Source organism: Podarcis gaigeae (assembly GCF_964106915.1).
Source record: "Podarcis gaigeae genome assembly, chromosome: 5".
Taxonomy (NCBI): Eukaryota; Metazoa; Chordata; class Lepidosauria; order Squamata; family Lacertidae; genus Podarcis; species Podarcis gaigeae.
The window spans coordinates 101,326,398-101,350,167 of record NC_139681.1 but is presented as its reverse complement, the minus strand read 5'-3'; the positions used below and the strand labels follow the sequence as shown (position 1 = coordinate 101,350,167).

General features: G+C 49.9%; 1 protein-coding gene across 16 annotated transcripts in view; it reads right to left on the bottom strand.

Moving 5' to 3' along the window:
- The window catches only part of DLG1 (discs large MAGUK scaffold protein 1), an 82,880-nt gene that overhangs the window by 20,619 nt on the left and 38,491 nt on the right, over positions 1-23,770 (bottom strand). For 5 of the 16 annotated variants that reach the window (XM_083739321.1, XM_083739330.1, XM_083739333.1 and 2 more), the window contains 10 exons: positions 14,997-15,086; positions 13,540-13,593; positions 10,763-10,813; positions 9,965-10,089; positions 8,923-9,092; positions 8,225-8,364; positions 6,240-6,384; positions 5,270-5,396; positions 2,554-2,710; positions 1,826-1,928 (listed from right to left, as the gene is read on the bottom strand). In XM_083739321.1, coding sequence (XP_083595447.1) covers positions 1,826-1,928; positions 2,554-2,710; positions 5,270-5,396; positions 6,240-6,384; positions 8,225-8,364; positions 8,923-9,092; positions 9,965-10,089; positions 10,763-10,813; positions 13,540-13,593; positions 14,997-15,086 — 1,162 coding nt within the window. Of the gene's footprint in view, positions 1-1,825; positions 1,929-2,553; positions 2,711-5,269; positions 5,397-6,239; positions 6,385-8,224; positions 8,365-8,922; positions 9,093-9,964; positions 10,090-10,762; positions 10,814-13,539; positions 13,594-14,996; positions 15,087-19,808; positions 20,119-23,770 lie in introns of all 16 variants that reach the window. The other 11 variants (XM_083739336.1, XM_083739322.1, XM_083739323.1 and 8 more) reach the window with 4 other exon arrangements.

Below are 23,770 nucleotides of genomic sequence, written 5' to 3'. Positions count from 1 at the left end.
TTTAATGGGAGAGTTCAAGGGGGAGGCCCAGAGCACTGTCTCTCGGTGTACATAGGACCAAGAGACATGGAGGGTGAGGGAGCTGCTGCAGTGACCTGCAACACCTGTGCTATGTTTGTCTTTAAACCAGATCTTGAGCCGGAGGGAGAAAACACAAGACAAACGTCAAAAGGACACCTGACACTGGGGATAAGAGCTTCACTGATGCACAGGAGACTGAGGTGGTGCTCTAGAAACCTGCTAAAGGGCAGGAAGGAAACAGCTGCAGCGAATGTCTCATGGTTTCAGTTGTCTCTACACAAATGCACAGAATATGGGAAACAAGCAAGATGAACGGGAGCTTTTAGTACAGGATGGCAAATATGACCTGGTAGGCATGAGACTCATGACTAGAATGTAGGAATTGAGGGGTATAACCTGTTCAAAAGGAAGACCGAACAGGAAGGGAGGAGTAGCAGCATTATAAAGGATGCGTACATTTGAAGAAATCCATGACCTGGAGCATGAAAAACAGATTGAGTGTATACGGGTAAACATTGTAGGAGAAACCATGACCTTACTGTTGGTCCAGTTACAGATAGGTAGCCGTGTTGGTCTGCCAACACGAGAAGAAGTGTGCCTGCACACAAAAGCTCATACCAAGAACTGACTTAGTTGGTCTTGAAGGTGCTACTGGAAGGAAGTTTTTTGTTCTTACTGTGGGTGTCTGCTATAGACCACCAGGCCAGGCTGGAGACTTGGATGGTGCCTTATTAGACCAGATTAGTATATCTCTTATTTTTGAATGTTTGGTAATCCTGGGGGACTTCAACTTCCCCAATAACTGTTGGGACTCACGACTCTGCCAAGAATGACAAATTCCTCTGTTGCCTCACTGACAATTTTATTTCCCAGAAGGTGGAAGAAGCAACAAGAGGATTATCTATCTTGGTCCTCACCAATAGGGAGGAACTGATCAACAAAGTGGAAGCACTTGGAAACTTGGGAGAAAGTGATCATGTTCTCCTGGGTTTCAGGATACAGAGGTAAGGGAAAACTGAGTGTACTGTAGTCAGACACACACACTGGACTTTAAGAAGGCCAATTTCAAAAAGCTGAAGGAGCTACTGGGTGAGATCCCAGGGTCAGAAATACTCAAAGAGAAGGGAGTCCAAGAAGGATGCGAGTTTCTAAAAGGAGAACTATTGAAGGCCCAAATGCAGACAATACCAACAAGAAAGAAAAGTGGGGGGCATCTAAGGAAACCAATGTGGCTGCATAAGGAGCTTACGGATGAGCTGTGAGTTAAAAGGGGCATGTATAAGAAATGGAAGAAAGGGAGTATACATGAGTCATAGAATCATAGAGTTGGAAGAGACCACAAGGGCCATCGAGTCCAACCTCCTGCCAACCAGGAAACACCATCAGAGCACTCCTGACATATGGTTGTCAAGCTTGTTGAGGAGGAGTGTACATGAGTAGCCAACAGTTGCAGGGCTGGCGAAACTAGTTGGGTTAGTCATTGGCACAGGAACAGGATTCCGCTGCCGATTCCAGGAGCAGGACACATCCCTTGGCCACTTGCAATGTCGCCCTCACCTGCCCTGAGCAACTGGCATTGTTCCAGCACGTGGGGGGAGGGGGCTGCAGTGTCCTTCTCTGAAACACTAACCCATGGTGGGAAACCAACCAACGGGGGGTTCATGTGGGCACATTCTGCTCACGTTCAGAGATGTTCTTTCTGCCTGCTGTTGCCAGTACCCTAACCCCCTTCCCCTCCCCCCACCGCCTTAATCAACGCAGTTTCCCCTGCAGGACAGGTGGATTAACTCAGTAATTCACTTGCCTTCTGGACGGTATTGAGCCACTATGGTGACAGCTTGGCCGGCATTTTTCAAGGCAGCAGCTGCTTCTTCGTGAGTTGCAGCTTTGAGGTCGACACCATTTACCTGCAAAACAAATGCCAACACAGAGTATTTAGGAAAGCAAGGAGGGACATTGCGCAGAACGTGAAGGCTGGGATCTTTGAGCAGTGGCAGGATGCTGCAGACTCCAGCACCTTCTGTGGACCTATCCTAGACCCTCAAAATTATGTAAACTGCACAGAGAACTTGGTTGGTGGGTGGTTTATAAATATCACAGATAAATACATAAGTAATAAAAAGGCAGTGTGGTGTAGATTGTAGAGTCCTGGATTCTAGGACTTGGGAGACCAGAGTTCAAATCCCCACCTGGCCATGAAGCTCCTTGGGTGACCTTTGGCCCGTCACTGCCTCTCAGGCTAACCTACCTCACAGGGTTGTTGTGGGGAATAAATGAGCTCCTTGGAGAAAAGACTGGATACAATGCAATGAATAAATAAATAAAGCAAGACCTTCCAAGGGACAACCTGTGGACTGAGATGCTGGTGAGAGCCAGAACTGCCCCCCCCCCGGTGGTTCCAAGAAGCACAGTGCCCCACACTCAGTGCCCCACATGGGCTGGCTACATGCTGCCCACCTTCCTCAAAGGTCAAAAAAACAAGCCGAGTCAGAAAAAGGGAGAGTCCTGCTCTTCCCCTTTCAGTCATCTTACTGAAATTATACGGTCTCCTTTCCTGAGCTCGCCACTTAGATCTGCAGGTCCCCCTGCAAGGATGAAGGAGACAAAGATGCCTTCGCCGTCTTCTCCTCCCACTATGTTGAAGCCAAGCCCTGTGGATCCTCGATGGAGCACCAGCTTCCGTGGCTCCCTGAAAGGTGGAGAGAATTCCCGCCATTAGCCTGCCAATATTAGGGCTAGAACTCAAAACACCTTTTTGTCAATTAGATTTCAGTCAGTTAACAACAACAACAACAATGGTAATATAGTAGTAGTAGTAATAATTGTTGCTTTATTTGTACCCCGTCCATCAGACTGGGTTGCCTCAGCCACTCTGGGCGGCTTCCAACATATATAAAAACATAATAAAAGAAAAGAATAAAGAATATAGAAACTGCCAGTCACGAAACTGCGAGGCTGGTCAGAGTCAGAAGCCAAGGACAGGGCCTATGAGGAATACGGTTACCCTTCCTTCTTCCACCTGCCTGTGTCTTGCCCACTCCTCGGAAGCTGATCCGCCTCCACCAGGTGCACTAGGTCCCTGAGCGGTTCTGCCTGGTGAAGCCTTGTAAGCAAAGAGTAGGGTGTTGAAGGGTCACTTTAAACTGTGAAGGTTCATTATTGTTTCACAAGTTGTGTATGTCTTTAAGAGCCAGGGCAAATAACGAGACCCAGTCTTACAGCTGTGAAACATAGCAGGCGCTGCTGAGTTGTGTTCATCAAGCTGTGTCAGCAACTGGGTGTAGTATATAAGGAGCAGCACCTAGCTCCTCTCCCATTACCCTGGGGGATGGGTTGGTGGTTGGGTCTGGTTTGTGGCTATCTTTAGTGTAAAAGGAGTTTTTCTTTTTGTTATTAAAACCTTGTTTAAGTACTTTTTGAGTCCCTTTTTAATGCATGGTCTCCCCAGCAAGCTCTCTGAAGCTACTAAACTGCAAATAGCCAACATAGGGTTCCCACAACTTCCACCATAGAGGTTCAATACGCTGATGACAACATAGTGTGTGTGCACTTTGGTTTTTGGTATACTGAGCGATAGGCCAAGTTTCCTGTGAGCTGCTGTGAATACATTTAGGATGGCCTACCACTCAATATCCCAAAAACCAAAGTGAAACACCAACAAGCACAAAACAACCCTTCCACAGTGCCACAAATCCAACTTAATGGTGTAACGTTTCTTCTCCTGCCTGGGCAGTTATATTTCCACACATTGATGCTGAAATCCAGCATTGCCTGAGCTCTGCAAGTGCAGCTTTCTCCCAATTGAAGCACAGAGTGTTTGAGGACCAGGACATTTGCAGGGAAACCTAAATGCTCGTTTACAAAGCTATTCTACTACCAACTTTACTACATGCTTGTGAAACATGGACCACTTATAAACACCATCTCCAACTCCTCAAAAGATCAATGGTGTCTCTGAAAAATTTTACATATCACTTGGGAAGACAGGTGAACTAATGTCAGTGTAGTGGAAGGAACAAAGATCACCCATGTCAAAGCAATGATTCTTCAGCATCAACTTCATTGGACTGGTTGTGTTGAACCATCGGTGAGTTGTTCCAGGAGCTCTGCTAGAACCAGCTGAATACTCAAAAGAAACTCACAATTGGTGGCAGCTGTAACACTAAGCTTTCATGCAACACACTTGGGAAGCAGGTTAATTGAGCAGCTCAAGGAAGGGAGTTGTCGTCATCCATGGGGATGGGATACTAGGCTCCAGGCCTAATTAGAGCAATATCAGCCACCTGTGGGGAACCTTGGCTGTGGTGGAGATCATGGCCACCTGTGGGCTGCTCTACTGTATCAAGTACATTTGCTCCAGTGCCTGGGGGCAGACAAGCCATCTTCTTGCTGGGGAGTCCGCCCCACAGAGTCCTGGAAACAGGGGCAAGGAGGGAGCCTTCAGACCTTTCGTGGTGATTTTGTTTTTTCCTTTTAATAATAATAATAATACTTATTATTATTATTATTATTATTATTATTATTATTATTATTTATACCCCACCCATCTGGCTGGGTTTCCCCAGCCACTCTGGCCAGCTTCCAACAAAATATTAAAATACAATAGTCCTTCAGATATTAAAAGCTTCCCTAAACAGGGCTGCCTTCAGATGTCTCCGAAAAGTCTGGTAGTTGTTTTTTCCTTTGACATCTGGTGAGAGGGTGTTCCACAGGGCGGGCGCCACTCCCAAGAAGGCCCTGATCTGTAATAAACCACCAATCAACCTGGTAGTGTGGGAAGCCTTCTTTGGGAATCAGAGTTTCTGGATCCCTGCGAGCCCACCTATGGCTCTGCGGGATAGAACAACTGGTCACGTTTTTCGGATGCCTGATTATCATCTTCCAAAGCAACTACTCTATTCCCCACTTAAGAATGGAAAATTAAATACCAGTGGACAACAAAAGATGTTTAAAGACGCTCTTAAGGCAAATCTAAAAAAAAGGAGTATAAACACTGACAACTGGGAATCACTGGCTTGCGAGTGCTCCAACTGGAGAACAGCCTTTACCAAAGGTGTCGAATAAAGGCGCCATGGACTTTGAAGAAGCACAAACTCAGGATGAAAGGGAGATACGTGCTAAGAGGAAGGAATGTTTGGCAAACCCTTGCCATGATCAACTCCTGCCTGGAAATCTATGTCCCCACAAGAGGAAGAGGAGGTGCAGGAGCCTTGAGGGACATTCTGCAAGGGACCCAGCAGCTCCCTACCTGGTGATCTCATCATCTCCGAGCATCCCTTTGGGAATAGGGGAGTATCTCCCTGGCGACGCTGGCGGAAGGGTCTGCCCCAAGTAGGTTGATGGGCTGATGTGGTTGTCGGCAGGCTGAGAATAAGCTGGGAAGGAGAGAAATGTAGATGGTGAACTCTGTGCAAGTGTCATATGTGGGAACTTAACTTATTGGCACATCAGAAAAAACTGTGCAAACCATTTGTGCTGAAGCCAAATCTTTTGCTTTCAACTCTGCCAGTGCCTCCTTCCCCCACAAGCTGCTTCCTAATGTCTGGGCCAAGCCGCCTCCTGCACTCACGGGGAGAGAGGGGGAAACTGACCTCCCCAACAGCTGGCTGGGGGGAGGGCTTCTTTGGTTGGCCATTTAGATGGGCTAAAGTTGTGCACAGGATCCAGCATTCCTTCAGCTGGACCACAGCTTCCTTGGAAATGCCTGCTGAGTTTTAAGTTATAGCATGCCTCAGTGTGTACCTCCAGATGCATCTATCTTAATTTCAAGGAGACAGCAGCCTGGGATGCTGCCACTGGGTGGAGCCTGGGATCTCCTGTATGCAAAGCTACAGCCCTCCTGGCCCCATCCTAAGAAAAACAACTCTCTGCACAGATACAATGAACTTGGGAGTTGTATCTAATTAAGTCCTTCCTACTCAGAGTAGGCCCATTGAAAATAATAGCCCTAAGTTAGTCATAGCCACTGTTTCAACAGACTGAAGCCTTGTTTTCTCTTAAAAACTAATGAGATGAACACATTTTCCCATATACGGGCCACCTTGAGATTTTGTAATTATTGCTTACGTCATCTTTTACATAACCGAAAAAAAGGAAACGGACCAACAGGCATAGAATCTGAAAATCTCCTTTTACAAGCACACCGTACAAGGTATGAATGCCTCAGTCAAAGGAAGGAGCCAAAGTGCAGAAATGCCGGTTGCCAGAGAACAACTCACCGTTGGTGATGTCTGGCGGGGCGTAGCTGTCGTTCATGAACATGCTGGTGGGCTTTGCCACTTTCAGGTAAACCAAGTCGGAGGTGTTTTTTAAGGCAGTCACTGCTTCTTCATGTGTCACTTCCTCTAAGCAAACGCTGTTGACCTAGAGAGGGAGGGGGGAGACCAAATGAACTCATTCCGAAGAAGTCTCTGGCCCCACACGTACAACAGTAAGGAAGGAGCCTGCACTTTGCTCAGAATTCAACCTCCTTGTGTCTAGAAGGGCCTCAGCTGTCCACTCCGACTGGAAACAGCTTTCACTGGCCTCAACTGACATGGTTTGGTTTTAAAAAAGCCAATTTGGGACATCCAGGAGCAGTGCGTTCTAGGGTGGTCCTCTGTACCAACAAGCCCCCACTCTGGACCCTTCCTCCAAAGGTGCTCTCAGAGGAAGACAGGGCATTTATTTTGCAGGACCTTGTGCAGGTGTGGTCCCGTGGGGTGGCCCCTCACAAAATCCTCCTGAAATGGTTACCCACTAACAGTTTCTCAGACTTCCTTCCTGTGGGAGTGAGTTCTGGCACTGGGATCCGCCCTGTTTCTTCTGCTGTGAAGACAGGCACAAGAGGTTCGTTCAGATTCCCCACAATCTCCTTATCCTCCTCTGACTTGCTTGCCATTCAGCTTTAATAATTATACTACACTCTATGGCCTTTTAAACTATGGTGGGGTATTGTTTTCTCTTGTTATTATGATGCTATTTTTCTGTTATTATATTGCACAGTGCCCTGTGATCTTCAGATGAAAGGTGGTATAGAAATTTAATACCAACCATCCGAATCTGAGGGTCCAACTGCCACCCCAACAGTATCCTGCTACGAACACCTTTAAAGGGCTTCTTGTTGGTCTTAATGCTTTTAGCAATGTGCTCCTTAAATTCTGTTTTTTTAAGCACCTTACTGTCCACTTGCACTTTTTTGGCAAAAGCTTGCTCTTGCAGGATGTGCCTACAAAGTCCAGCAGGGAGCTCAACGTGAGCCCCCAATTCTATCCTCCCCCCATCGGGTGGAATCCTGCTTCTAAGCTGCCTGGTTGACCACAGCAGGATGCTGGCCCAGATGGCTCTCCTTTGGCCTGATCCAGCACAGAGCAGCTCTGCTCTTGTTCTCACTGTACTTTTTCATAAAGGCATTACAATGGGGGCAGCTTTATTTTATTGGCTGAAGGGCTTCCTTTGGGGTTTGGGTTCATTTTCATTATTCCCTTATCAAGAGCTGTCTTCTTAGCTGTCTTTAACTATGCTGCTATATTATGTAATCCCTAATCTCTTAAATCTCCTGTCATTTAATTATCAGGACTGCTTCCCCTTCCACATTTCCTCTTAGTTATGATGCTCAAAACCATAATCCAAAACAAAGTCCCTTGTTTACAAGCCCAGTTCCAGGCCAGGACCTGGACAGCCTGATTAAATGGCACTGGCTGGATTCTCCCAGGAATGGCTGAGAGCAGCACAAGGGACCAGCCAGCACATGAGCCTCGGGGTTTTCTATAGTCAAGCATATCTTGTTTTCAGTTCTCTACTGCTGTCTTTGTACATTAGAGCCTCTTCTGTGGACTGACAGTGGCCTCTTAAGGACTGTCCAGCCCTCCCATGTTTGACCTCCCATATTACAGTGCCATTTAGAGGATTTTCTTAGCTGTGCAAGGTGTTCTGAGTCCAGGGCCCGTTTCCCAGCAAAGAAAACTGGATACATCTGGCTCTGATAAGCCAGAGGCAGTCAAGTGAGCTTTGCAGTCTTCTCCATGGTAAACCACTGACCTGCCAAGGCGCAGCAGGCAACACTGCAGAGACTCAGGGAGACCCCCAAGGCTGCTTTGTAGCTTAGAAATGACTCACTGGCTCCCAACAAAGAGTCCTGCATGAAAGGAGGGCAACCCCTGGCTTTGAGGACAGCCTCTGTGGAGCTGTGCCCAAAACAGAGGGATACTGCAACTTGACTCACAGCCATCAGTTTGTCTCCAATCTGGAGCTTGCCATCCTTGTGTGCTGCACCTCCTTCAATGATCTTGGTGACATAGATGCTGTTGTCTCCAGGAATGTGCTGGTTTCCAACACCCCCGGCGATGCTAAACCCAAGACCTGCTTCAAGAGAGCAAAGACCGTCATCAGCACAACTTCCGCAGACTGTCTGCAACTCTACAACCAGCTTGCATGTCACAGTATCTGACCACAGTCCAGAGGAATGGTAGAATGGTAGAGCTGGAAGGGACCCCGTGGGTCATCTAGTCCAACCCCCTGCAATGCAGGAATCCTGCTTAGAAACCTCCAAGGAAGGAGAATCCCCAGCCTCCTGAGGGAGACCGTTCCACTGTTGAGCCGGGGACTCTGGAGCAGGGAATGGTCTGGTGAGAATCAGGCAAGGGCAGGGACACCCCCACCCCCCAGTCCATGTGCTGGAAGGCTCACAGTCATCCACCAGTGATAACTTGGGGGTGAAGGCTGCCCACAGGAAGGCGTGGGCTCTCTTCCAGCTTCCACAGGAGTGGCTGGAATTTCCAACCAAAACCACGGACTGCTGTGTGCAGTCCAAATGCCCAGGCCTTTGAGAACTGCAGGCAGGCTAAGCACCACAAAGAGGAGCTGCAGCCACCCCCATCCCATCCCTAAACTAAGCACAGCTTGCTCCCTTCCGCCACAAACCTTTGGGGCCTTTCACGAGCTTGATCTCCATGATTTTTTCCGTTACTTGCTTTCTTCTCTTGACATGCAGCCGGACTACGGAGCCTGCCTCCTTCAAGGCTTCTACGGCTTTGCTATGCGTCACATCACGGACATCCACCTCATTGACGCGCAAAATGCAGTCGTTCACCCTGCAGGTGGAGAGCAAAGGTGGCCCTGAATGGCCTCCAGGTGTGTACACACACACACACACACACACACACGCTTTTGTCCTCTCAGAATGCTAAATCCATGGGCTCATTGAATGGAACTCAAAAGATGGAAGATGGAAGGTAAGACGAAAGTACTTCTTACACAGCACACACACAAAAACTAAGATTCAGTGCCACCAACATGGATGGCTTCAAAAGAGGAAGAGACAAATTCATGAAGGAGAGGGTTATCAATGGTTATCCTCTTTCTCCACCGTCAGAGGCATTAATGCTTCCAAAAACCAGTTCCTGGAAGCCACAAGCAGAGAGGAGCTGTTGCTGCACTCTGGTCTTCCTTGTGGGCTGCCCAGAATGGGCACCTGGATGGCCACTGGTAACACTGGTAACTGGTACACTTTTAGTGTATTTTTCATCTCTGTTGGAAGCCGCCCAGAGTGGCTGGGGAAACCCAGCCAGATGGGCGGGGTACAAATAATAAATTATTATTATTATTATTATAACAAGATACTGGGCTAGAAGGGCGCCCCTTGGTCTCGGAAGGCCTCCAGTGCCACTGGCCTAGAGCCCCCCCCCCCTTTTGGGCCTGCTGCTTGCAGCTGATGGGAACACCTGGAGGGGCACAGGTTCCCCAGTTCTGCCTTATGGCCAACCCTGGAGAGACGGCTAATGCTGAAGGCTCCAGGCTGCTGCAAGCATCCTCCTAAGAGCCAGGAATCAGGACTGGATGAATCCCACACCAGCTCAGCCTGCTCTCTGCAGGAACAGCAGCCATGCTGCCTCTTTTCCCGGACTGTTGCGAAGATGGACATTAGATGGAGCCAAAGCCTGGAACACAGAAGGAACTGACGTACCGCAATCTTCCATCTTGCGCAGCAGCTCCTCCCGGGATGATCTTTGTAATGAAGATACTCGAGTCGTCCCCAATGTGGGGGTTGTCCGTACCTCCTGCAATGCTGAAGCCAAGTCCTGAATTGCCCTGGGGGAAGACAACCGAAGCACCTGTGATCGACCAAGAGGGACACCGACTTCAAAGTATACTTTTGGATGAGCTAAGGGGGTTGTCAGCGTGTGGAAGGAAGCAGGAAATGCTGCATGGTGCCAACATTCCCAGCTCCACAGGAAAATTAACAGTAAAAGGAATGAATTTAAACTTATTTCATTATGATTGTTGAAACAGCACATGAAGGTCTTGGCACTAGCGAACTGGAATCTGTCTGGCAGAAAAGCTTGCAGCTGGAACTTTCCATCTCATTCATTTGCCACAAGGATCAGTACCTGGCTTACAGCCCCCACCCAATGCAATGGCAGCTGGACTTTGAGCAAGAATTTGAGCTGTGGCCCTTCCAACAGGCTCTACTCCAGGAGCCACGTGTGTGAGGAACGGCAGCTCCAAAAAGCCACGGCAGCAGCAGGATGGGTGCCATGAGGCCAGGCAGACCTGCCTCTCCTGCCTGCTTTGGCCAGAGCATCATGAACCACGCCAGGCAACAGAGCTCCTCTGGCAAATGGGCATTAAGAAGCCATCAGAGCAGGGCAGCAGCCAGATCCAACCGCAGCAGCCAAGAGAGGGAAGCAGAAGCAACCCCTCCCAAATAGAGAGAAAAAACAAACCCCTTGGGAAATCAAAGGTTGTAGGAGCTCCTCCTTACCCTTTCCAGTGTAATTTCTTCATATTCAAAATCTGCATCTGTGCCATTGACCTACATGAAGACAAAAGCATGGAATGTTTGTGGATCCTTCAGAGGGAGTGTGTGCAGTATGGCCCCGGCTGATGGCTGCTGACACCATGTTCGATGGTTCACTCTGCCTGGCACAACTGCCGCGGGGACCATGCAAGGGGAGGAGAGACTGCAAAAATATTAAGAACTCCCGTTTCCTGCTGGTGTGTGCATGCGCACTAGAGACAGAAATAAATACAAGAAGCCCCCTCCCCCCATTCCAGAAAGAGAACATTTTGTTGCTCAAGGAACAGAAAAACACAGCAGAGCAACAGGTGCTGACAGACCCAGGGACTGACTGGCTAACTTGGAAAACACCAAATAGTTTGCCATCTGACTTGACCACCTTCTTCAGAGACTGACTCTTCCTAACACTCCCTTTGGGTAGATGAGGAAAGGAAGCAGTCACCTGCTTAAGACTAGTGGTGTGGGTTTTCTGGGGAAATGTGATTGGATAAACTGTGAAGAAAACTTTCTGCTGCCTAAATTTGACTTACTGTGTTTATTTGACATATTTAATAAACAAAACTTGAAAAGTTTGCCATGCTAGTTCTATGTGCTACCGAAATATCTGGATAGTTTGTGTTTTAACAATAGCTGCAAAGTAGCTGAGGACTTCAATAAAAGTGCTGTTCAAATGGAATTCAAACAAATCCAAAGTTTTACACAATTGGGTTCCTTCATTACAAATCTTTAGCCACCAGGCAAAAACTTCCCTCTTCTCCCAGGCCTTGGGCTGATTCAGTACTCTATGGCCTTATAAACTGGGAGGGGGGATGGTTTTTGCTTGCTATTAAGGTGTGTAGTTTCGTGTTTTTATACTGTAAACTGCCCTGTGATCCTCTGATGGCTTATCAATCTCCTTGTTCTGGAGGTAAAACCAATGCAAAAGAGATCCATCTGAAGGCGCAATCCTGCGCTCCTGGGAGAAAGGGTGGCATGACTAGATTGAATCAAAATCTTCACACGGCCCTCAGAAGCCGGTCCTGGGCATCCCTGCAGCTTGTTCAAAATGCAAATGTTCAGACCTTTCGGTGCCTAAACAGCTGCTTGTAGGACCACTCCTGTTCAAGCCACCAATCAAGCAAAATGCCACGTTTTGCTCCTTCCTGCTGGAAGCAGACTCTGCGTTCAACATGTGATCCTGCTTCCAGGGCAAGAGGCTGCCAGCCCAAAGTCATTAACATGTGGAACCTGATCTCCTCCAGGCTGGCTCCAGACAAAGCAAAGGCTCTCAAAGGAGTCCTTGGTGTTGCATTACTCCGCTGGCGAGGGCGACAGGTCGGGAACAAACAGCCCTCCGCCGAAGGTGCTGCCGTTGTGCTTCTGCACTATCTGAACACAGGAAGCAGAAAGAGCTGGCCAGAAAATGGGTCAGCCGACTGAGGGGTGGGGAGGCCACTTTTAAGCGCACCTGACGCTTCTGGAGTGTGGCAGCTGCAAAGACCACTGGGCATTGCACTGGGGTCTGGCTCTGCCGGCAAAGGAGGGTTGGAAATGGCCCTGTGCCAAAACAGAGAACACCTCCGTCATGTGAGAATCCATCCTGGGACTTGTGAGGAACGATTCTCCTCCACTGTCTCAAGATGAGCATAAGAATGGAAGAGAGTGGGGTCATCCAGGGATTTGGAATGTGCCATTATCAATGTGCAGATGGCACGTAACTCTGCTTCTCATTCACACAGGCATCAACAAGCCCCCCATTCATCACCCGAGGCCCTTCTTTGTGTGCCTCCTTTGAGCGGTGGATGGCAGCATGGGATCAGGCCTTCTCAGTGGTGGCTCCCCAAATGTGGGATGCTTTCCCTAGACAGATGCGCCTTTAGACACAGTGAAGATGTGCTTCTTTAGCCCGGGCTCATCTTTTAGATGAGTGGAATAGGAGCTGTGCTATGTTATTGCAGGATGGGCACTTTATTAAAAAAAATATTAATTCTTTGAAATCGTTTGGTGTGTTTTACATTTGGTATGCTTTTTTTTAAAAAAACACACCTGTAAGTCGCTTTGAGGCATTTTTTCCTGTGGTAAGCATGTCTTGCTTGTGAGTTTCCAAAGACATCTGAACAGCTACTGTTGCCAACAGAATGTTGGTCTAGGGCAGGTGTGGGGAACTGTCCTCTCCCGGTGTTGCTAAACTACAACTCCCATCATGCCTGGCAATTGGCTATGCTTGCTAAGCCAATGGTAGTTGTAAGTTCAGCAACCTCTCAAAAGCTCCCCAATTCTAATCTAGTGTAAACTTTGGGTTGAACCAGCAAGACACTTTGTATGCTGCCTTTGAGCCTGGAGTTCCATTTGGCTTCCACCCACAAAACTCCGTGGCAGAGCCCTCTTCCCCTTACACCCCGGTCTGGGCATCTATCTCAGCTGAGCTAGGAGCTGATGGCAGATGCCACCCCATCGTGGGGCAACCAATGCCCAGTGCTAGCTCTGCATTGCAGATGCCTCAAACCTATCAAGTGTAACTGGTTCACCCCCAACTTCTAACATGGCAAGAGATTTTCTCTCTTTCCGCTCCAGAGAGAGCTTTCTAATTTCCCTGCAGATAGATACATAGCCCAGGTGATATGGGAAGCTAAAGCATAACTGCCTAAATGTGGATTCACCACTTTTTTTAATAAAAAAAAATAGCACAGCACAGAGCATATGTTTTCACTGAGCTTCATTGGAAAGACATACAAGGCAATGAAATATCAATAGACACTTACGTAGGTTGGGGTCTCCGAAGTTTCGGTGTTCACCACGACTGGAGGAGGATTTGCCTTAGGATTAAAAAGATAACGGCCGTGCATGAGAAGGAATGCCCAAAGGGAAGCCACAGAGCCTTGTTTCTTTCTGGGCAGATGACTGCCGCTCCCTTTAAGGATGCCCACTCTGCAGTGCAACTGGGTCAAGCTCCTTGCTCCTGACAGCAAACACCAGGGGACACCCAGAGGAAGAGGCCAGTTGCAGCTGAAAGAGCAAAACGGATCCCCACCAAAGCGGTTAATAAACTGCAGCCCATTTTGAAGCCAGAGTGCAACAGGCATGCTTTGCTGACGCAATCCCATAAACCTCCCCAACCCATATATTTCTCTGCTCTTGTGAGAAGACAAATGTTACGTGCTAGAGCAAGAGCTGGGCATCCCTTACTGCCTGCTTGTACTCCCCAACCCACCTTTGAGTTCTCTTCATTTGGACACGACTTCTTCTTTGACTCTCCTCAAAAACTACTAATGTTAGACTGTAAGCTCCTTGGGACAGGGACCTGTCATCTTATTCACTATAAAGCACCAGGACACTGGTGGTGCCATACAATAAACAGTAACAATTATTTTTCCAGGCTTGCAATCTGCTTTGCCTCTGCTATAGTCACTGCTCTGTTATATATTGCCGCCTTTAGTATGCACAGATCTGTTTGAAGCGCAGAGCAGAAATCTATATAATAAATTCTACTATTTTATTTTATGATTTCTAGGTCGGCCAGTGTCAAAGGGTCTAGCACCATCTGCCTGGACGCAGGTCAAGCCTACAAGCTGCTCACCTTCACATTCCAGAACAGGAAGCAGTTCTGATGCAACTGCCCCAGACCAACAACTTAGAGAGTGCTTTGCTGAGCCAAATATAAGGAGGCATCTTTTATGTATGTGGAGAATGACTCAGCTGAGAAAAGAATTAGCCTGGATTAGCCAGCCTACCCATCTGCCTTTTAAAGCAAGGCGCGCCGTGAGTGCCAAGGCCCATTTCCCCTCCTCTCAGTCGGACCATGAAGTCAGTGGGCATCTTCCTAGAAGAGCCTGGCCTCTGAGCAGATTCAGCAGTGAGAGCAGGTCCCCCAGCACCGCTGTGCAGCAGGAGTACTGAGAGGTCAACAGGCCAGAGTCTTCATGGCAGGGGCCACAGCAGTTGAGCCAGGCTCCTGGGCAGCGGCTCTCCACATGGCCAGGCGGTGCTCAGCTCCTGCCTGGCCTGGGGCCTTCTGCAGGAAAAGCCTTCCCCTGCCACTGAGATGCACATGCAGTCAACCCAAGGAGGCAATGCAACCACTCCATTCTGCAGCATGCCCAAAGGGGAAGAAAAAGCTGAGTTCCAAGGACCCCCAGGACCAAACGGGCATGCAATCACAGAGTCAACCATAGCAAGACAGGCCCTGGCATGCCAGGGGGGTGGGGTGAGGAATAAAAACCTGTGAGATGGAAGATGGGATGAGTGTGGTCTCAGCAGGGACTGGCAGGACAGAGACAACGGGAAGAGAAAGAGGAACAGCTTCTGGTATCTAAAAGCATGAATGGAGAGAAGTCAGGAGCTGAATCTAAAGGTTGCGGGTGGAAGAGGCACTCCCCCCCCCCCCGGGCTCTCGCGGATGGAACTGGCCGCAGCGCAGACATTCCCCAAATGCTGAAGGATCGCCTGAGACCCCAGCGCATGTGGCTCACATTTGGGGCCGTTGTAGGCAAAAGTCCCACAGGGGCTGCTCCGAAGACAAACTTGCAACCCCAGCATCTTTTGGAAAACACAAACATCCACACACATTCCCCTTTTCTTCTCACCAGCAAGGCACAACACAACAGCTCATCCAGTGATTCTGAGGGTCAAGGCTTCCTCATAAAAGGGGCCGGACTAGCTGACCGCTGGGGTCCCTCCCAACTCTACAATTCTAAGTTGGAAACTGGAAGCGAAGGTGGATGCTGTGACATTTGTGCCCCTTTATCAATGAAGATGCTGTGCAGTGGTGAAAGTCACAACGGCTTGTCAGTTACTTTCCATGTGCCCCTTCCTTGGGCTTTCAGACCCCAATCCATAGGAGGAGGCTGGAGTGCCTGGGTGGAAGCAGCAAAGAGGCACTGCTGCAAAGGACCCCAGGAGTCGGGTCTGCAACTGTGTTTCAGAGACCCAGGACAACATGGAGCGTTTTTGCCAGTCCCAGGCTCTCCTGGATTTGGCACTGCAAGGCGTAAGCAAGCACAACTTGTGGCACATCTGTTCTAGTCTTCTTGGCTTCCAATCAGCTGGATTTGTAGAGCTGAGGCCAAGGCCTTAAACCAGCAGGCCTCTCCCCCTCCCCCTCTGCACAGCCCCCAGCCCCCTTGGCACTGGGGGGGAGCTGGAGTCCAGCAACCAGTGGAGAGCCACAGGTTCCCGATCCCTGTGCACCCCCAATATTTTTTTTACTTTTTGGGGGGGTTGTTAAAAGGAAAAGAAAAAATACAGATACAAACAGTGGTTTTCCTATCAGATAATATCTTATAACCTAGTTCATATGTTAACACACACACACACACACACACACACACACACACGTGTGTGTGTATGTCCCTGGCTGTACAGAGGCTATATGAACTGACATCTTTTTTATCACTGAATTTCTCTGGTTTTGAAAAGGGAAATTGTCATTACAATGTTAGCAACTGCCGCTGCCGGATCCCTGGCAGGTGGCCATCCAGCTGCTGCTTCAAAACTTCCGCAGAAGGAAAGGCCACCCCCTGAAGAGGCTGTCCGTTCTGCTGTTGAACAGCTTTCGCTGTCAGAAAGCTCTTCACCTGCTTAGTGGGACTCTGCCACAGGTTCGAGTCCTACCTTCAGGAGCAGCAGGAGGCAAGCTGGCTCTTCCTGTGTGCTTGCCTGGAAAAGCCTCAGGGGGCCAAAGGGGGGCCAGGCAGACATCACTATCCTGCTTGCTCAGAAGAGCTCAGCGCCCACCACTCTAAATTCTGACTTCCTGGAAACCTTCTGGTGCCAAGGGGTCCAGGCCTAGTTTAAAATGTCCCTCGAGTAGCCTGTCATTCTAATGAATGCTTCATGCTGCTTTTAAATGTTTTTATGGTGTTATGCTATGCACTGCCCTGAGGATTTGCAATAGGGTGGTATATAAACACTTGAATAAATATATAATAAATGCCCCCCTCCAAAAAATGGGAGGGGGAGTTATCAGGATGCTCCCTCACCCCTGAGTCTTCACGTCCTTAATTCCACCCCTTGACAGGATCACTGGCCACTAAAAAGTAATTTTTGCACAGCCAGCAGTCTGTAAAGCCTGGCTGCACACACATCTATCAGCAGCAACAAAGAGGCACTTGAAGAAGCATTTGAGTATCTCTTCTTCCTGCTCCCCACACCCCTAATCACCAGAGCCCATAAGCTGCTCACGCGGCACACTCTAAACCGGGAAGACAACAGATACCAAGCGGGCTGACAAAAGCGGAGCAGGGGGTCATATTTTTGCATCCGCAAAGTCAAACCCTCAGACGTTGGGGGCCCCCCGGGCTTGCTGGGAGCCAGAGCAGAACTGCGGCTGAGTGCCCCTTCCTCCCCCTGCCAGGGGGAGAATTGGGGGGTGGACGGTGGACCACAATGCTATTAAGACATCTCCACCTACCCAGAGGCATCCAGCACACACAAGGCTGAATCCACAATCACTCAAAAGAATAATGCACCTGCCATTTTTACTTCACTGGTCCTATTAGCCACTTCCACAGAGCAAGGAAGAGTGAGCAGCAAGTACTGTAACAGAAGGAGGGGGGACCTTTGGGCGCCTTCCTCCCACAACGGCCAGTCCAGGTAGGCCTCTCAAGGGGCTGCCACCCCCTGAGGTCCCCTCCTGCCACAGGCAAACCTTTAGAAGCAAAGCAGAGAGACCACCCAACTTCCCTAGCTTTCCCCTGCCCAAGCCCTCACACACTCTCCTTTTGAGTCTTGCAGAAATGCACCCAACCCCAACATCAATTTCAGGGAGTTTATTAAGACTAAAGACCAAAGGAGAAAGGAGCAGGACAGACAGCCGTCACAGAAGGTTGAAGGCCGAGTCCATCTATCCTATCCCTCCAGGGACTCACCTGGAGCCTTCATTATACACCTTTGGGTGCCAGGAGAAAATGTTCCTCTATAACCAGGCTTTGTGCTGATTACACACTCAAACGGACTTGGAAATGTGTTTGTGGGACGGAGATTATTAGGAAAAACAAAAGTATTTTCCCTATGTTCTTTGTGTTCTTCTTTCGTAAGCTTATGTTGTGAACTGCCCTGTGATCTTCAGATGAAGAGCAGTATAAAAAAGCTAATAAATAAATGGTTGTTGCTGGCATCCATCGGCCTCGAGAGACAACGGAGTGTCCCTCTGGGAGTAAAGTCAAACCGCTGCCAAAGTGACTCCCCAGGGCACAAGCCTGGCCAGGGTGTGAAGCAGAAACAGCTCCCTTGGGCATTATGTAAATGTTCAGCACATGTAAATTAATACTACTAAAGATGCAAGCAAGTGCCCTAAAGACCTCTCAAGCGCGGCCAAAGGACAAGCAAGCTGGCCTCTAAATTGGGGCCACAGGCAAATTATTTGGCCTATTTTTACGGAGCCCTCGACCAAATGCCAATGGCCCCCAAGTGAGGCTAAGTGACCTGGGCCAAAAGGGAGAGAAAAGGGGGTCAGAGAAAGAGGGGCAGGATCCTGGCCAGCACCCACTCTGTTCCTTCTCCCGGTCAGCAGATGAGCGTGAGAGAAAAGGCTGCCAAGCCCTGGTCCAACTGAACCCTCTACAAGCACACAGCATGTGACCTGCTTTATAAATAGGTTATTGGAATTGGACAGAATCAATATGGTCACTGGAGAGCCCTGCTCATCATGTGCTGCCACCAAAGAATCAGGCACCCCCCTCAGAGCCCCCCACTCATCCAAATACCTTTTAAAGTGTTTAAAAAACCACTCCTGCTGCTGAAGCCCCCTCCAAAGGGTGGGCTCTGGGGGTTGCACAATTCTACAGTTCCATTCACAGAAAACCAAATCCTCAGAAAACCAACCTGAGGTTTCCCGCACACTCACTCACAACCAACATGTGGGGAAACCACCTTCCTTGGCCTGACATCGTGGCAACTCAAGGGAGCAGGAAAGCGCTTCAAGAGCACGCCAGCCCCCTTCCAGCTGACGCCTTGCGCTGGAGTCCTGCACGGAGGGAGAAGGAGCTGGGGCGGAGCCAGGGGGGGCTTACCTTCTCCGAGGAGCAATTGGACCACGAGCTGTCGGAGCCCCACCCGCTGGCAGCCCTCACCTTGGCGGTGCTCTTGGTGGGGCTCTTCTTCACACTGTCACGCAGGTTGGTGAACCTGCCCCTGTGTTTGGATGCCACAGGCAACGTGGCTGAAACACAGGGCGTCTGCCCGGCTGCATCCTGGGGCTGGAGCCCCGGAGGTGCCTCTGCCCAGGCCGTGGCGGCAGAGCCAGCATGCCTCAGCCCAGGCCCCACTGCACAGCCGTCAGGAGCCCCACAGCAGCACTTGCGTGGGGGGGAACACGCAGCCATCCGGGAGCCCAGTTAAGCTGCTCGGCCAGCTAAAAGGGAGCCCAGGCAGTGGCACATTTCCTCCAGACAGCCGAGCAAAATGCTCTCCTGGCCAGTCCAGCTGAAGCCCGGCTTTGCACGCCCTCTCCAGAGACAGAAGGCGTCCCATTGGGCAACACGCTGTCGGCCCCTTTGCCAGGCAAGCAGAATCAATGCTCTGCAGAGGGAAGAGAAGCTGCGCCAAAGGTCACCTGGCACGTCCACAGTGCCTTTCTGCTGCAGACTCTGAGACCCTGCGCCACAACTGAGCATGAGGGCAAATGCTCAGCAGTACATCGCATGGCTGCAGGTGTGCTGGGGAGGGCCAGGTCTGCTTGCCAAGGCCAGGCCAGCCCTTCTGCACTCAAATGGAATGCTGCCTCCAGGCCCTGCAAAGGAGGCAACCAAGATACCCAAAAGCTGCAACCCCCCCCCCCCCAGCACTGCTGGAAACACACTGCCTCTCTCCACAGCAAAGGAAAAGCCCCCCTCAGAGAGGGCGGAGGAGGAAGCGTCCCTGCTGGAGGAGCTACCGAGTGAGGGAGTGTGTGGTGTGGTGGGCTCCAGTTGCAAGGTGAGGAGGACTCCAGATACCTCCCAAACCATCCTGCCCCCAAGCTAATCTTGTGGATTGCAGCTGCTGAAGACAAAGAGTGGTAGAGTAGGAGAAGGCCCCAACTCTGATCCCCTACCTCCAAAGGCTGCTGTGCTTCTGTCTTGGAGGTGCAAGGGGCTGCCGGGTGGGAACTAGTCCTTAGAGATGGGCTCTGTGGATTAACAAGAGGGTCTGCATCCACCTCACTCGACAGCTCAGAATTCAGGGGGCAGGGGATGCAGCAGAGAGGCACAGGGGCCCACCGTTGAGACACTCTGGGGCCTCTTTCCCTGGGTTTACCAGCTCTTGGACTCCCTGGGGAGGAGACCATTTCTTCAACCCCTTCCTGGGAAGCAGGGGTCATGTGTGACTTCCAAGACCTCCTCTGAGGCAAGCCAGAGCGACCACTGTGAGGGAACAGGAGAAAGAAAACTGGACACCAACGTCTGCGGAACAGCTCAATCCAAGGTGGCTCCTGACCTGAAGACTCTCCTTCCCCAAAGTTTTTAGGTCGCTGTTTCCTCCTGGCATTCTTAGGACACAGAATTCTTTGGGTCTGACCATTCTGGTGGATCTTAATGGAACTTTCCTCATCATGGTACAGTCTGTTCAACTTCTGAAAACGTTTTGACAACCAAGGCAGAAGCTTCCTGCACCCAATTGGAAGCCGCGGCAAACGTTCGGGATCCAAAAAACATTTGCAAACCAGAACACTCACTTCCGGGTTTGCTGCGTTTGGGAGCCGAAATGTTTGAGTTGCAAGGCGTTTGGGATCCAAGGTATGACTGTATATAATCTTGTAAGGGCTATGCCCTTGAGATACATGAATAAAAAGCTGGCAAAGCTGCCCAGGTGCATCAAACACCTGGGCAGAACACAGCAAGGAGCACACGATTAGCTGCCTCTGGATTCATCACATGGCCCCAGGACAAGAGACCTGTCCCAAGTATCCCCTGCATGGGCCAAGCTGCTCACAGCCTGATCTGCCACAGGACATAACATGCGCCTTAGAATGGAGGGGAGACAGAGCAGGACATGATTTCACTCAGCCTCATCCTAGGGAGAAGCTGAAGGCCCACAGAAGGCCATCAACTGGCCCCAAATAAGGCACGTTCCCCCTTGCTGAAACCTTAACTTAAGAGACAAGAGGAAAGTGAGCGCAGGAGGGTCTGATTCCAGCTGGTTTCACGTCAGCAGGAGCTAAAAGGAATTACTGGAGGTGGGGACCTAGGTGGGATATCACACAGTTGCTAGGTAACCAAGGAAGCATCTCCTATTGCTTCTTTTAAAACTGGAAGTAAAATATGATGCACCATCTCACCTAAAAACATGAACTGGCAACCTATATTATTATTATTCATCCAACATTACAGGGGAAGAAGAAGAAGAAGAAGAAGAAGAAGTCGTCGTCTGGAGAAAGAAGAGGGGCAATTTGGTGGCTCAGGATGACATCTGTGATATACCATAAAAATGTGAAGGGAAACATCTCCTGGTGCTTCTGCATTTGGTTGTGTGTTTGCATGACAACGAATCCATCACTGGAGAATCCCCAGGCCATTTCCGTACACAACTGCACACAAGAGGGCAGGATGCGACCCTCTCCAGACTCCAGGGCCTAAGTGTGGGGAGCAGAGGGCTGTAGAGCTGCCTCCACATACACACCACCAAGAACCACATGCTGCACACAGCTGTGTGAGAAAGGAGCCCCGTTTGCAAGTGCCTGCTCATGAGTAGGGGCTCCACATGGCTGAGGCACTCAACTGTGCAGCTGTCCCAGCGGCATGGAGCCTTTCCACACACAGGCAGGCGCTTGCCCACGGGGCTTTCTTTTCACACAACCATCTGCAAGAAGCATTGGCTTGGGGAAAGCACAGGACCTCAGAGAGAGGGATAAAGCTGCAGCCCCACTCCTGGCCCTGGGAAACGGCCGGCAAATTGAGGCACAATCTGGGCTCTTCAAATCTACTGACAGCTCACACAATCCCTGCCAAACAGGCACCACTGGCAAGAAGCACTGCTCTAGTTCCCAGCAGCGAGTGGGAAGGCAGAAAAAATCTGAGAGATGCATAATAAAAACAACAGCCATGTCTTTAAATACATCAGAAGCAAGAGACCAGCCGGGGAGATGATGGAGCATTACACAAGGGAGCAAACAGAGTGCTTGGGAAGGAGAGAAACGGAATTTAATCTCTCTCTCTCTCTCTCTCTCTCTCTCTCTCTGTGTGTGTGTGTGTGTGTGTTTGTGTGTGTGTGTGTGTGTGTGAGAGAGAGAGAGAGAGAGAGAGAGAGAGAGAGAGACACCCCAAAAATTGAGCCACATGCCAACAAGGGCTTATTGACATTAAAAGTTAACCAGTCACCAGGTCCCCACAGCATCCACCTGTGAGTTAACGAATGTAAATGGGAATGCTGGTCTTCTAAGGAAATTACATAACTTGTCCCTAAAATCAGCCTACATTCTAGAAAACTGGAAAGTAGCCAAAGTAAGACTTGAGACTGAAGAAATTATAGGCAGGTCAGCTTCAGGCCTGGCAATATATTGATATATCACCCAGGACCGGTATGAGGGGCTCACCACAATGGGGGTTTCATTCAGCGCTATATCACGGGTGAAACCTCTGCTGCTCCTCAGTCCCATCCCCCCCCCCAAGCACTCAGCATGCCTAGGGAGAAACAAGCTGCAGCCGGGGGCTGGAGGCAGAGGGACTCAGGAGCCACGGTGGTTTTACTAGCAATATGCCACTGAGTGAAGCCGCCATTGTGGTCAGCCCGCCCCGTCCCCCGACCAGTGCAGGAATGCAGCTGCCCTCACCTCAGCCAAGCAGTTTGACGGAGACCCAGACCCACCACCAGCTCACACGAGTCATGGGGGGGGGCGTAAATCTGCTCCTGCTCCCAAGCTGAGGAAGCCCCAAATAATTTTCCTGCTTGCACAAGAGCACTCAGCTGGGGGGGGGGGGGGGAGCAAGTGGCCTCTTTCTCCCAGGAGAAGGAGGTTGCTTGCCCCCCTTCCCCTCGAAGGCGAAGTAGCCTTGCCAAGGGAGCCTGTCAGGGCTCCCTCCACCTTGGGGAGTGGCCTGGCCCACTCAGCTGTTGGACGCAAGCCTCCCCCCCCCCAGCTGAGCAGGGGGCTTGGGCCCTGCAAGGCTCTGGGATGAAAGAGCCTCGGCTCTGCAGTGAGAGCTGTGGCAGTTTCACCCAGCACCTCAACGGATGAGGCCAATGCAGCTTTTTTCAACATCATGGTATATCGGCAAACCACGATGTTGGACTGGCGACACACTGTGGTGTCGAAAACCTAATATTGCCCAGCCCTAGTTAGCTTAATATTTGCTCCAGACCTATGGGTGGAAACTTATGAGATACAATGATTGAGTCTTGCTGAAGCTGGATCAATGTGGCTTCTGCAAAAGGAAATCCTTACTAACATTTCAGACTGTCATTTTAGAATGCCAACAAGCAAGTTAGTAGACAGATGAACTGGTAGACATCAAATTCTTATACTTTCAAAAGGTTTCCACCAATTCCCTGACAAAGGCGCCTGAGCAACCTTCACAGTCCTGGAATTAGCAGGTAAATGGTTAAAGAATACAAAACAGAGCATGAGATCTACAACAAGGTGTTGCCAAAGAGAATGCTCTTGTTTGGTGTGCAGGCAGCCAGTCTTGCTTTTCACCCACCTGCCAGTTTTCTATTCCCACCCCCCACAAGCCAACAGACCGTCGGGATTTCTAAGCCACTGAGCAAGTTCAATCCTCAATAGGATGTGATGACACAGGTGACACCAGCCCTCAGTTTGTGCTCCCCCTCCCCCACACTTTGGCAAACCTTTGTTTGCGGGGAAGCTGCACAGTCCAATACACCCCCCTCTTGTTTCTCCGTCATCTTGTTTGGGCTACACAGCTGCCAGAACTCGGCACCTAATGTGATATGATAGCAGAGTAGCTCTCACAATGAAGACAGATAAGAACGGGCGCTTTTCAAAGTTTTCACAAACAATATGGAGTTATGGGTGAGCTGAGAGGTGACCAAATTTGCAGGTGATACCAAATTATCCAC